Here is a 14,482-nt window from a genome sequence, read left to right as displayed (position 1 = left end):
AATATTTATAGAGTACCCACTGTGTCCCAGGCACTGGACTAGGCATTGGAAGTAGACTCTAGATCTAGTCAGGCCTTGCTCTCCTGGGGTTTACGTTCTAATGGACAAGCTTGAGAATATTCCAGTGAACAAATGCATAACGGCAAGTGCTGGCGTCGGGGACAGGGACAGTGTAGCATCAGGTGGTCAAGGGATGGCATGTGAACGGAGACCCAGGTGGTGAGAAGGAGTTAGCTATACCATGATGCATGAAAGAGCGTTCTAGGCTGCAGGAGGAGCAGCAGGTCCAGAGACCCTAAAGTGAGAACTAATTAGGATCATTCAGGGAGCCATCAGAGGGCCAGTGTGTCTAGACCACCAAGGTGAAGGATCCAGGATGAGCTCACAGACAAGCAGAGCTCAGATCAGGAAGGGGCTCATCAGCCATGCTGAGGATTTGACTCTAACTGGTATGGAAAAGCAGTGATGGATTTCAGCAAGAGAGTTACTCATCTGATTAACCTTCTCAGAAGGTCATGTGGGCCTCTGTGTGGACGTCTGGGGAGGCCAGAACGGACACAGGGAGTAGAGTTAGGAGGTGCTGGCAGTGGTGACTTGGACCACTGTGGTTTCTCCACAGACAAGCGGTGGACCTGGAATTGCTTGTCACGCTTGAGTGGTTTGGCCTCTGGACTAGAGGCTCTGGCAAGTTGCATTCCCAGCCTGCTCGTCTTCAACATTTTTTTGTCCACACTCCTGAAAAGCGTGGCTTGCTAAGAGCTTGGGTTGGGAGTGTTGATACCTTGAGAGACTGGTGAGGGTGGGGACCTGGGGCGTAGTCCAAGTAAGCGGAAATGAGTCATTGCAATGGGAGTCAAGTTCCAGAGTCCAAGGAAAGGGGAGAAGAAACAGGTGGTAAACCTGGGGTATTTCCACCTCCAGGCACGGGGCGTGCGGGTCTCAAGTTTCAACGCTGCAGGCATCTGAGTGTCTGCCATCTTGGCAGGGTAGCTCTGGAGTCAGATCCCTACAGTAGGCTGTGCCCTTTATTCACGCAGGGTCCTCAGGCCAGTCTTTGCCCAGAGTCTGTCTGTAAAGTGGGGATAGGCATAGCCCTTAGTGCCAAAGGAGGTGCAGAGTCACCCTTGTTGTCCGTGACAAGGAAGGAGGAGCTTTCTGCAGCCCGAGGGCCACATGATGGCAGTGGTGACTGTGAGGTGGCCCCCCCATAGGTCTTTCTTCTGCAGTCATCCTTGGAGATTAAAAAGCATGTGGAGACTGTGGTCCCCAATGAGCTGGCTTTAAAAATGACCTCCAGGAACTCCGGTCTGTCCCCAGCACTGGTGAATCAGAGCATCTCCCTTGCCACCTTCATCTCAATGGGAACATCCACTCCTTCCCAAAGCCAAAAGGGATCTTCCTTTAGAATTCCAGGCAATTCCAGGTGGAGAGTAGTGGTGGGGATCGGTTGAGCCAGAGATTGGCAAACTTCTTCTGCAAACAGCCAGAGAGAGCAGACATTTTCAGCTTTGGGAACCATAGGTCTTTGCTGAAACTTTGCATCTCTGCCAGGTAGCACGCAAGCAGCCAGGGACACTACACAAATGGGCGGATGTGATTGGGTTCTGGTAAAACTCTGTTTACAAAAACAGGCAGTGGACCTCATTTGATCGGTGAGCTGTCATTTGCCGACCCCTGGTTTAAGCAGAAACATGTGTGTACCCACTGGTTAATAAAAGATGTGAGTAACTTGAGGGTAAAACCCGAAAACCCTGCATTGTCCACGACCCACAAGGTCTCACTTTGCTTCCATCCATCTCAGCCTTTTCTCCATCTGCCTCCTCCAGCTTGGTGTTTATTTTTTAAACGAAATCACCATCATTTTAATGTTAGTGGTGACTTCTTTGAAAGACTGTGGATGTACATTTGTTTAAATCTGTTCCACATTTATTTTTTCTTCGCGTTAAAAACAATTCTTTAAATCAATATTTAGTCTCTTCGAAAAAAGCGTTAACGTTTAAAGTTACAAACTGTGTTATATTTTTACCAGCATCTCAAAAAGGCTTGATGTTTGATAACATCTTTTCAAGTGCTATGAGTAGTAGCTTTAGTATTAACTTGCAGGGAAGGAGAAGAGGGGAATGCTTCTCTAGAAGAAGGGGCCGACTCAGACACATACAGAGATCAGGCAGGCAGTAGCCATGGTCCGTCCCTCAGGAGGCACAGCCCAGATGTGGTGGAGGTACCCTCAGATGCCTATTGATGCAGTAAAATGTTCTCAGGATGGTATGTGGCATGCCCCAGCAAAAGCATTTCAGGGTGGGCATTGTCTACAAACTCATCGCTCAGTGCTGGGGGTTTTCATTTTTCTTTCCTTAAATCAGGGCTCCTTTTTCAGATTCAATCTTGCTCAGATGCCATTATGTAAACACTCATTCACCAAAAGCTTGTTGACTGCCTTCTCGGGGTCAGCTCAAGAGACAGTCCAGTTTAGGGGTCAGGAAAGTACAGTCTCCAGGCCAGAACTGGCCCCTGGCTGGCCTTTGTCCTGCCCCTGAGCTAGGAATGGACTGTGTTGGTCGGAGACTTAGGGCTGCTGCTCTGCTCTGAGCCAGAGTCAAGGGTGCTAAACTCCAGCCACTCCACTCCTTTTGGGCAAACCCCACTCCTCTGGGCACCTCTTTGGAACTTTCAAGCTCTAAAGAAAAACCTTTGATTATAAAAATAATTACATCACTGGTTAACATTTGTTCCATGCTGGTGTTGTCTGTGCTAAAAGCCAAAATGTGATGTCACTTATCCCCCGGGAGGCCTGTGCTGTCCTTGTTGCCATTAGACCAGTGAGGGAACCGAGGCTCAGACGGTTAAGGAACGTGCCCCGGGCAAGACGTGGCGAGACCGGGGCTCAGACATGGGCCCTGACTCCGCCGTGGTGCTGCCTGCATCCCGGCTTAGGGGCTTGCTCCCTGAGTGGGCAACACAACATGGTTTCAGGTGAATTATTAATTATTAAACGAGTATTTGAATGTGTACTTTTAAAAAGATACCATTTTTAAATTGATGGCACAGGTTCTCAACCAGAGTGATGATTGTGTTCCCCTTCCCTGCAGGGATATTTGGCAATACCTGGAAACATTTTTGGTGATCATGACTGAGGCGGGGGCTGCTACTAGCATTTAGTGGGAAGAGACCAAGGAAGCTGCTAAACACCCCACAGGGCACAGACCAGCCCCGCAACCAAGAACGACCTGGTCCAAAGTGTTGATAGCGCCGTGGTGGAGAAGCTATGATTTATAGTATTAACATAAAGTTCCTTTTCAAAGAAGTTTACTTGAGGGAAAAAATAGTAGTTAATTTAAGGTCAGAAGGAAGTAGCAATACAGGCTCCTGAAGATAGGGCAGACATCATGAATGTGAAGCTCAGCTGGGGTATATGGAGGTAGGAAAATGTTGCATACTTTATTTAAAATAAAATACAACAGGCACTCGTATGGACTACCGTGGCAGTTTGCAGCCTGGGCTAGTTTTGTTGGTAAGGCTTTTTGTGGGGAGAAGTTTTCTACGTAATTCTGCTTGCCCCGGCTCTCGGCTGGGATCTTCCTGGGCGTGTTGGAAAGAACTAGCTCGGGTGCCCTGAAGGCACCAGTGCAATTTAGTTTCCTCCCAGGAAGTGTCTGGGTCCTTGGAAGTTTCTGCCCCCCACTGAGGGATCTTTGAACTAGGACAGCCTGTATATCTCTTAGTGCAGGCAGCCAGACACAAGGAGGTTTCCAGAGAGGCTGGGGTCAGGAATTCAGGTTGTAAGGAGCGATGTGTCTGACATGAGTCCTGACTGATGGCAGAGTCACGTGACGTTGCAATGACGTGTCTGTGGTGGCGATTTCTGGTAGATGAGGACCTGCCGTATGTATGGGACTTCGAATTAAATTGGGATTTATCAAACGCCCTCAATTTTCCAGCACCTATTGGAAATACACATGACAGTTCCACTGTTGAGTCTGATTAAGTGAGCTCTGTGTGAAATGGTAAGGAGGGCTTATTGATGAGAACTCCTAGTGGTGATATAAATTGAAACACATGACGGATGCTCTAAATGCAGCTCAGACATGGTAATCGGAACATGGAACCCATGTCCCGTTGCAGGAGAATATATGTATTTGTAACCCACAATCATGTCTCTGCAACAGTGGTTTAGCTAATGCCAGGGCTCCAGAAAAATAAGACAAATTTTGTGGCCCTATAAAAAAGCGGCCGCCTGTTTACTGGGCTACCACGAAACCCCCAAACCAAAGCAAACTGGAAAATAAGGTGTTGGTGAGGATGTGAAGAAATGGGGACCCTTGTGCACTGTTGGTGGGAATGTAAAGTGGTACAGCCACTTGGGAAACAGTAAGGAGTTTCCCCCCGAAATTAAAAATAGCATTACCATATGATTCAGCAATCCCACTTATGGGTACTTACCCAAGAGAATTGAAAGCAGGGTCTTGAAGAGATATTTGTACACTCATGTTCATAGCAGCATTATTTATAGTAGCCAAGGGGTGGAAGCAACCCAAATGACCGACGAATAGATGAACAAAATGTGGTATATACCTATAGTGGAATATTATTCAGCCTTAAAAAAGAAGGAAATCGTGTCACATGCTACAACATGGATGAACCTTGAGGACTTATTTCATTAGTGAAATAAGCCAGTCCCAAAAAGACAAATATATATATATGTATATGATTCCACATATATATATATATGATTCCGCTTATGTGAGGTGCCTAGAGTGTAGTCAAGTCGTAAGGCAGAAAGTAGGATGGTGGTTGCCAGGAGCTGGGGTCAGGGTGCTGGGGAATTGCTGTTTAAAAGGTACAGAGTTTCAGTTTTGCAGATGAAAAACAGATTCTGGAAATCGGTTGCACAACAGTGTGATATGCTTACCCCTACTGAACTGTACTGTTAGACATGGTTAAGACGGTGACTTTTATGTGTGTTTTACCACAGTTTTTTTAAAAAAACCAGTGCCTTAATTCACAGCTGCGGGTGGTTTTGAAGGAGTGGCCTTATCAGAACAAATGCGGTCCAGTTGTGCGCAACTGAACCCGGCTGTAGATGTCTGAGCGTGCAGGTTGTCCTGCTCCTAATCTTTCTTGAAAAGCGAAAGAATCCTACTTTCCCCAACTCCTGAGAGTGGCCTCTCAGATCCAAGCTCATTTTAGTCTTGACCACGTAGGAGTTCTTGTCCTGAAGCAGAAGTTGAGCCCTTACTGTGGGGTAGGAAGCGTTTCAGAAAGGTCCATCTGATGTCTCACTGCCTGTAGCATTTATAGTACATTGTACTCCGTTTTTATTTGCTTCTACTGGGATGAGAGCCAAGCCAGTAAAAGGCAAACAGCATTAATTCAGTGATGACATATGCCACTGAAAACTGTTTTTCTTTTTTTTTTTTTTTTTTTTTTTAATTTTTTGGAAAAAGCAGAATGGAGGCACTTTACTCAGATTCTGGTGGATGCTGAAATAAAAGCTGGGAGGAGGAAGGGCTGTGGGGAGGTCATTAAACCATTACCTCCCTCCCACAGATGCTCAGAGAGGGTTAGGTATTGGACAGCATTTTGCCATAAGTTTCCACTGGAAGACATTTCTGAAACCGGCTCATTCTCTGAGTCCCGGCCCTGCCTGCCCTCACATCTTCTGACCCTCCTAGCAGCCCCTCATCTGCACATCACATCCATGGGGGGAGAGGGGGGTGTAAGTTGATACCTCCTTTCCATTTTTATCCTCTTACACACAGACCAGCAAGATGCAGCCCTGGAAAGAGTATGAAGAAGGTCCAAGTTCACAGAGAGGAATGGCCCACGTTTATAGATGGAGCAACTGTCTGATTCATTTCTAATTGGTTGAAAAATAAAATCTCTTTGAAAATAAATATGGAATTGGGAAAGCTGCCTGGTCAGAAGCAGCCTCTTCTCTCGAGCCGAATTAGTAATTTTAGAATCCTGGTCAGGAGTTTTATTAAACCATGATTTTTGCTTTTGATGATAAGGCCTTTGTAAAAGTCCCAGGTGTGTGCGTTGTTCTGCTGATTCTTTGGGTCAGAGTACCATCCTGCAGACAGAAATTTGACTGGCCAGAGGGAGCTGGCAACAGGAGTCAGGAGTGAAGAAAGCAGGTCTGATGTGAGACATTAGGGAGCAGTGAGGACTGTGGCAAACTGATGAGCCATGCCCTGTCTTAGAGAGTGTGCTGCTTGGTTCTAGCTGATGTTTGCCATGTGGGAATTCAGACCTGTGTTGCTAGCCAGTTTTGAACATTTCCAGGAGAAGATTCCCTTTTTTTTTTTTTAATTTTGATTTTGATTTTTTTGCGAACTCTATTGTTTATTAAACCTTGGCAACTAACTCACAATTTAATTAATAATTCCCGGGGGAGGGGTGCCCAGCCAGACACATCTGTGGGCTGCCAGTTCACACAACCCATGGCAGGCAGGAATCGAAGGGCTAGGCCTGCTGGCAAAACCAAACCAGCTGGACAAATCGGAGATGGAGGCGAGAAGGAGGTGCATTAACCCAGAGGTCCTGCACTTGTCCTGGTGTCAGGATTCGGGCATCACGGAGAGGGGCAAACCTTCCAGGAACAGGGCAGCCAAGCTCTGCTGGACCTTTCAGGAGGCGGCTGGGATACGAGTGAAGCTCTGAATGAAAGTGCGCTGCTCCTAACAGTTGGGAGCACCTTATTTTATCACACCGTCAGCGCCGTTGCTTGGTTCCATTGAAAGGAAGAACGGACATTCTCTGGACGCGGGCACTGTGCTCAGTGCTTGACTGGTCAAGGCTGGCTTTCTGAGGATGCAGCCCGTGCCGTCACACAGCCCTGTGCTCAGAAGGCCCTGTGTTTGCCTTCACGTTCTGCTGTCGTTTCTTGAAACTCTTTAATAATTTCTGAACAAGAGGCCCCGTGATTTCGTTTTGCATCTGGCACAATCTGCTTTGCACGGATTATCTCATTTAATCCTTCTAAGTCCCCTGAGAGGTGAGCATTATCATCTGTTTCCCTTTGACAGAGGACGGACCAGAGGCTCAGAGACAGGCAGTCACTTATCCAAAGTCACACAGCTAGAAAGGCCTAAGCCAGAATTTGTAATCAGGTCTGCCTGCCTCTGAAGGGCAGGATCTTGGTTTCTCTGAAAAGTTGATAGTATGTTCTAGTCTCTGGGGGCCTTGACGTGGGGAAGATTGTCAGGAGACTGAAGCAAAGGAGGAAGAGAATGTATACCCAGCTCAGGTGGCATGTTATGTGTCCCTAGTAGCTTCTGGTAGTTCACTGTTTGATTATACTTTCTCCTTTGAGGGCCTGCTGGGCCACAGATTGAGTCGGGCAGTGGGACAAGCGTCTCTCCTGAAGGATGGCACGAAGCGTAGTGCACGCTTGTCTCAGGGCAGACTTTGAGCTTCTGGCTCTTCACTGGCGGTCTCCTCACAGGCAGCCCCCTGCTGCTGATGCCCATAGAACCCATCTGAGGTTCTGTGTGGTCGCCACACATGCCCTCATTTATTACAGCGGGATTCAGATTCAGCAAACACCCGATGAGCGCTCAGCATCTGCCCGGCGCTGTGCTAGGGTGTTGAAGCAGGAGAGGAAGGTGGTGGTGATGATGATAATTAGTGATGCTGCGGGTGGTGGGTGGGGATGGTGATGATCATCATCACAGTTGATAATGTTAACCAGGTGCTTGTGGTTGCCAGGCAACGTGCTAAGTGTTTTATTGCATTAGCTCATGTAATCCTCACGCCACCCACGATGTAGTGAGCGATATTATTATTTCCATTTACAGATGAGAAAACTGAGGCCCGGAGAGGTTAAGTAACTTGCCCAGAGTTGCATAGCTAGTAGGAGACAGAGCTTTATTACTGTTCTATATACAGAGAAAATCAGCCCTGCTTTGGGGGAGCTTACAGTAAGTAGTAAAAGAGCACTTGTAATTGAGTGTGATGTGTGCCGTAAAAGAAGTGCACAGCGACAACCACCATGGCGAGAATGAGAGTATTTACTTAGCATTTGCTCAATGCCGGCCACACTTCTAAGCGTTCTACGTGCATCTTAGGTTTTCCCACCACCTCTATGAAGTAGGTTCTTTTATTCCATTTTATAGATGAAGAACTCCAGGCCTAAACTGATTTAAGTTATTGGTTAGAGGTCACGTAGAAGGTGGCAGAGCCAGGATTTGAACCTGTGATCTTTACTCTGCCCTCCAGAGCACAGACCGAGGGTTTGGGGAGGCTTCACAGAGAAGGTAGGCCCTGAACCAGGATTGAGGGACCAAGAGGAGCTTCTGAGGGCAGAGTGGGAAAGGTGTTCCTGGCAGTGAGATCAGCAGGGACAAAGGCAGAGAGGTGGGACCGTGGCCCAGCATGGTCACTGGGTGGGTGTGTGGCCGGGACCCATTGCAGGGGGCGCAGCAGGAGAGGATGGGGTGGGAGGAAGGCCCACTCAGGAAGGGTTTTGCTGTCCCTGAGGGCAGTGTGGGATTCCTCAGCAGAGTGACAGGAAGATTCCACATGACTGTGTGGCCATGGAATGAAATTCCAGGCTCCTGGTACTGCAAAGGCAAAGCAGTACTGTGAATTTTAACATGAACTCAGCTTTATCATGCCCACGTGGAAATCCAGTAGCACTCCTACATTTGCCTGACCTTTATGTAAAAGGCTCGGGCAAATCTGGCTGCCAGTCATTAGTCCAGGCCAAGATTAAACTGCCGTCAGAATAATTTCCTTAGGTCTCTCTCTCACACTGCAAGTTGTTGCCAGCCTGAGTTCTCCTCCATAGAAACCGCCATTCGGGGGCTGTCCAGAGAAGGATTTCTGATGTGTTCACTCCTCCATCCCCTCACAAAAACAACAACAACAAAAAACCTTACACAGCGCCATGAAACATTAGAAAGAGAAGTAGCTCAGTGGTGAAACCTGAGGGACAGTTTTGGCGAAGGGTCCTTTTCAGTGATTGAGGATGAAAAGGACCTGGAGTTTGCATTCGGTCTCCTGCCCACAGCTGCCTGCTGTGTAGTTGCCCAGGCAAGAATCCTTTTCTGTAAGAAGGCAAGGAAAGAAATAAGACCCTGGGTATGCAGGGGCTTCCCACAGTGGATAGTGAGTTCCTTGGACGTGTGGCCTGTAATGTCAGCCCTCCTGCCATATTTTCCATTAACAGGACCATCCGGGCTTGGCGATTCCCCACTGCCAGCCAGATTATTACCTGGCTGGGCTGCCCCCTGCTGGAGCCCTGCAAAATTATCCTCATTTGCATCTGTGGTTCTTGCCGCACGTGTATTTACACATTCTAACCCAGTTAACTCATACCATGTAAGAGCTACATAATCAAAATCCCATAAATGCCTAATTAAAATCCCTGCTTTATCTAAAAATACAAGAACAATGGGGGAAAGTGTGGCTGGCGACCAGAGCTTTGCAATTAAAGCATTATATTGAGGGATAGACTGCACATCTGATGCTTGTCTGCCTCAGCTTACAATACTGCAGTGAGTTCCACTGCAAGCCCTGGGGCCTAAAAGCGGTGCCCGTAATTCAGCCTACAGACCCTGGCTGAGGTGTCCTCTAACCCCACCGCTTCAGTGCACTCTCTCCAGAAGACATCTGCCCTTGCCCTTGGCTAGCTCCCCTTCATCCTTCAGCTCCCACCCGAACGTCAGGAAGCCCCTCCAGAATTCCTGGGCTAGGACAGCTGTTCCCCTGTACCCGTTGTGCTTCCCCTGGCGTCACGTTCATTTTATTCTAATTGCTGGGTCATGTGTCTGCTTCTCCCCCTGTAAATTCCTGCCCCACGGGCACAAGGTTGTTCCTGTCTGATGTTCTGCTGCATCCGCCTCCCCTAGCACCGTGCCTGGCATACAGTCGGGGCTTGACAAATAGCTTGCCTGATGAAAAGTTGTGGAGCAAGGGATATCGAGAAACGGGCTGGCACAGTTAGGAAGGCAGTTTATAAACCGCCAGCTGCCCTGCTGTGATTTTTAATCAAAGTGTGCCTCTGTGTCTTTTTACCTGTGAGCTGGGCATAAATCTGGCCCTGCCTGTGCATGAAACAAAGGAGGGCATCAAGGTCCAGTACATTCGAGGAAACCCAGTAAAAATGCTGTAACCCATTTCTTCTTCACTCCAGGTCTTGCCTCTTTAACAGTCTCCTGCCAGGGACAGTTATCTCTTTCCTGCTCAGCCCACCTCCTCTCTCTTGGAAACCCAGCCTGATTAGCCGTGCATTTAGTCCATCCAGCAGACGGACGCCCGGGGCTGGCTGCAGGCTGGCCTCGTTTTTGCAGAGCAGGAGGAATCCTTGCTGAGCACGGGTCAGCCTGCAGCCAGCTGTGGATGACTCCGTGGGCTTCTCCGTGCGGTCACAGTGAACCTTCACTTTCTCGCCGCGTGCCTCCGTGACCGTCTCTGTGTACCCGGCTCTTCCCAGCCCCGCACCGCGTCTGAGCTCCATTCGGGCTACCTGGAGATTTCCAGGCATTGACCCCGCAGTTCAAGAGACTAGGTTCTCACGTGAGGCTGCTGGGGACTTGTGAAGATCCTCGGGGCTGGAGAGAGACAGGAGGAGCTGCCGGGGTAAGAGGCACTGGTTGACCAGAGAGAGTCCTGGACCACTGCACAAGCTTCCCCGCTTAACCCCGGCACTGGCTGCTGTTGGGCGGCCGATGTGCGCTAGGAGCAGAGCGAGGCGTGGCCACCAGTCTGCGAGCTTTTAGAAGGATGGGGAGAGGGGGCAGGTGGGAGGTGAGATCAGAGGGAAAGCTCGTGAACCATATTTGAGGAAAAACAGGATCTCTGGGGATCTGGGTGGTGGGAAGTGGTAGGCAGAGGAGTCCGGGTGCTCCTGCTGGGAGGCGCTGTTGCTCAGACTTCGAGTGGCTCGTTGAGATTCTGGGGTGAGAGCACCATTGCCTTAGCTTGCGTCCTGCCCCTACCCTTGGCCAGGAGCCGGGGGGGGCCCACACTTGGACAGTTGTCCCACCAGGACTGTCTGCAGGGGAGAGGTGGTTTCCCAAAGCAGAAATGGGTGCAGTTACTAGAGGAAGGGGTAACAGATGCTAAGCAGACAAAGAAATACGTACCCATTGTAGTCACAGCCGGTTATCTTAGTAAAACCCATCGTTGCCTCCATCCCTCCTGCCTTGGCTGACCTGCAAGGCTCCCCCGCCTCTTTCCACGGGCAAGTTTTGTGCTACATTCCGACTTGAGCACATTTCTTCAGTGTATCCAAAGGCCGCTCGGGGACAGTAATGTTCTTGGAGTGAGGCTGGGTCTCTGTCTTCTGTGCAACTCTTCCTACCAACATCTTGCACGCTACCTGCAAATCCATCCCACTGGTGATTACAGGGTGCAGCCTGCAGAAAAGGTCCCATTTGGCTTGGGACTCAGTGGGAAGCAGTGTGGGCTGCAGATTGCCCCTCGTCACCAGGTAGCCTTGTTCTCCAGAAACCACCCAAAACTGGAGCAGAAATCTCCATCACACTCTGGCTCCCAGCTCCCTGGCTCGGCTAGCCTCTGTCCTCTAACTGGCATGGTTTCTCTTTGCAGCAGAAAAGAACACCTCTGGAATGATAAGCCGCCCTTCTCCCGGGAGGATGGAGTGGATCGTCCCTCTGATTGTGGTATCAGCCTTGACCTTCGTGTGCCTCATCCTTCTCATTGCTGTGCTAGTTTACTGGAGGTGAGTCGGCCAGGCAGCACTGACAGAGGGGGTGTGGGCGTCGGGTTGTGCTGTCAGCACGCTGCCCTGGCCGGGGGGTGGGTGCTGGCCCGAGGGGAGGGGAAGCCCATGGCCTCTTCATTCAGAAAGGTAAGGTAGCTGGAGTGTTTCTAGTGTCACCACCTGGGAGATCCGCTTTATCTGCAAGAAGCCGGTGGGATAGAGCCACTATTGAGATGAAGGCACTCATGATGAGCTTCTAGGGATTTAGTGCCAAAGAGGCTTTTGCTTGGGAATCAGGGAGATCTGGGTTCAAATCCCAGGCCTGCTACTTGCTGGCAACAAATCCCATTTCCACTTTGAGCTTTAGTTCCTAAACCTGCAAAATGAGTTAATAAGTTTCATAGCATTTCCAGTTTCCCTGAGACCGTGCTTCACTTTGTCGTATCCATATAATAGCTCCTCTTGACCTGAAAATTTTTTTCATAGCCCTTTGCTGAAAATTCGGTGATAGGAAAACGTTTATCACGTTATGTGGCATTTGATACACGTAGGATAAAGATGGCTGATGGCAAGTCATCCTTATATTAGCATCATCCTTGAACTGGTTCTCACTGCTTCCCACGGGAAGCCTGCTTGCAGCTTCTATTTAAAAGTTGTGTGTTTTTTCAGCTACACTCTCTCAGCCAGTTTAACTGAGTGAAGCAGGCTGGCCCACGGTTGGCCTGGCTGCCTTCACCTCTCTGACTGATGTAGGAAGCTTCTGCCCTTTAACAAGCTTCATCAGGGATGAATAGGTGTCATATTTCCCTCCCTCCCTCCCTTCTTTCCATTCATTTGATGAACTTTGAGCCCCTGTTGTGTGCCAGACACTCTTCTCTCATGGAGCTTACATCTTAGTGGGGGAGACAGGCAATAAATAAAGCAAACAAGGTGGTGGTAAGTGTATAATGGAGAAAACTAAATCTGGAAAGCAGAGGGGAGATGCTGAGGCTTAGCGGTGAGTGGTCAGAGTGGTTAAGGAAGGCCTGCCTGGCGAGTGGTATTTGTCCAAAGACGTAAAGGAGGAAGGAGTCAAATGGGCTCCATCTGGGGCATGTTCCAAGCAGAGGAAACAGCATGTGCAAAGGCCCTGAGGCAGGAGTGCGCCTCGTATGTTCCGGGAATGGCCAAGAGGTGTGGCTGGAGCAGGTGAGAATGGGGGAGAGTGGTAGGAGAGGGTATCAGGAAGAAACAGGATGGAAGGGAGTTGGGTCAGGTACCGCTTTGTGGGCCATTGTAAACACATTGCCTTTGACTCTAAGAGAAGTACTGTTTGGTAGAGAAGTGTTGTGATCTAACTTCAGGATTACTTGGCTATGCTGCAAAGACCACTGAAGAGGAACAGGGGCAGAAGCAGAGAGACCAGGTAGAAGACTACTGAACTGGTCCCAGAAGGAGTGATGGTGTCTCCCATGAGGGCAGCAGTGCAGGTTGTGGAACTGATTGGATATAGATACATTCTGAAGGTGGGATCAACAGAATCTGCTGACAGATTGGCCTGTGTCCCTAGGTCTGTTTTCAGTTGGAAAGAACAAGAGAAGAAGGAAGGGTTCATCCGAGGCTTCCCCAGGCGTCTAACTATAGCCCTGTTAGTGCTACAGACCAGCTAGATGATGGATTATATTGTGTTTCAGGGTGAGCCTAGAAATGCTAGACTCACCTCCATGCCATCCTTTCTCCAGGACAGTGGTTTGCAAACAAATAGTTGTCTGGAGCCCGTTAGTAAGTGGGAGGCTGCCTAACACGGGTTGAACTGAGCACACAGAGGTAACGAAAGGTCTGCCTGCCCTTCTCTTGGCTCTTTTTGGTGCTGTGTGGCTTTAGTTGCAGACTCCCCCCACAAAGGAGCACAGAGAACCCACAGCTGCCCCAGGCTGGGTAACCCTAGCAACCCCAGTGTGAAAAAGTTCCTGTTCCAAATATTTCTAGCAAAAACCTCAGGGTTGTTTCTGGTTGGCCCACCTTGGCTCTCTGCCTACCTGAGAATGGATCACTCTGACGAAAGAAGACCATGGACATTTGGCCAAGCAGACATGTTGATGGCAAGCTGCTTACAGGAAGGGGCTGTGTAATGTCATAAAGAGAGCTTTCAAGACCCTTACATTCAAGGTGTTTTTTCCCATTAGAAATTCACACTGTTTATATTTTTGACAAACTCAGTGAGTCTGAATCAAAAATATGTATTGAGTAATACATTATTATTTCATGTTTAAAATATATGTATAATGTCTTATATATATTACTTATATATATACATATATATGTTTATGTTCAAAGGTTGGTTTAAAGTAACCAGAGCTTTAAACCTCCTCCAGTAGACGCTGCCTATGAGTTTTTACCAAACTCCTAACGCCAGTACACAAAAATGAGCGGGAAGGAGAAAATTCTTACAGAGCAAGCAAAGTAAAATTGAACTAGCATCAGGACGGATGAGTTTGCTAAGCATGAGAACAGCCTAGAGGGATAAAGACCTTTTTAATGTCCATCTTTTTTTTTTTCTTTATTATTAATGGGAAAGAGGGAAGCGTTGGGGAGCTCACACAGAAAATGGGTAAATGCAGAGAAGATGGGTATTTCCCTTCGACGATGCAGTTTTGAAGCTAGACCAGCAGTGCTCCTCTCCTGCCTTTTGAGGCACGGTGAGAGCGGATGATTGGCAAACAGACTTGACCTAAGTAGAGCATTGAGGCAGATCAAAACCTTCTGGAGTGTTTCCTCAGGTGGCAGGCCTTGACGCTGGGGGTTCCAACCAGCTCGCCACGGTGGCAGTTT

General features: G+C 48.7%; 1 protein-coding gene across 3 annotated transcripts in view; it reads left to right on the top strand.

Annotated features, from left to right (window-relative positions):
- The window catches only part of PTPRG (protein tyrosine phosphatase receptor type G), a 731,557-nt gene that overhangs the window by 630,862 nt on the left and 86,213 nt on the right, over positions 1-14,482 (top strand). For 2 of the 3 annotated variants that reach the window (XM_007192373.3, XM_007192375.3), the window contains exon 13: positions 11,557-11,689. In XM_007192373.3, the coding sequence (XP_007192435.2) occupies positions 11,557-11,689 (133 nt within the window). The remainder of the gene's footprint in view (positions 1-11,556; positions 11,690-14,482) is intronic. The other variant, XM_007192374.3, reaches the window with a different exon arrangement.

This window comes from Balaenoptera acutorostrata, chromosome 10, assembly GCF_949987535.1.
Source record: "Balaenoptera acutorostrata chromosome 10, mBalAcu1.1, whole genome shotgun sequence".
Taxonomy (NCBI): Eukaryota; Metazoa; Chordata; class Mammalia; order Artiodactyla; family Balaenopteridae; genus Balaenoptera; species Balaenoptera acutorostrata.
The sequence above is the reverse complement of the archived record's forward strand: the minus strand, read 5'-3'. Positions and strand labels throughout refer to the sequence as shown.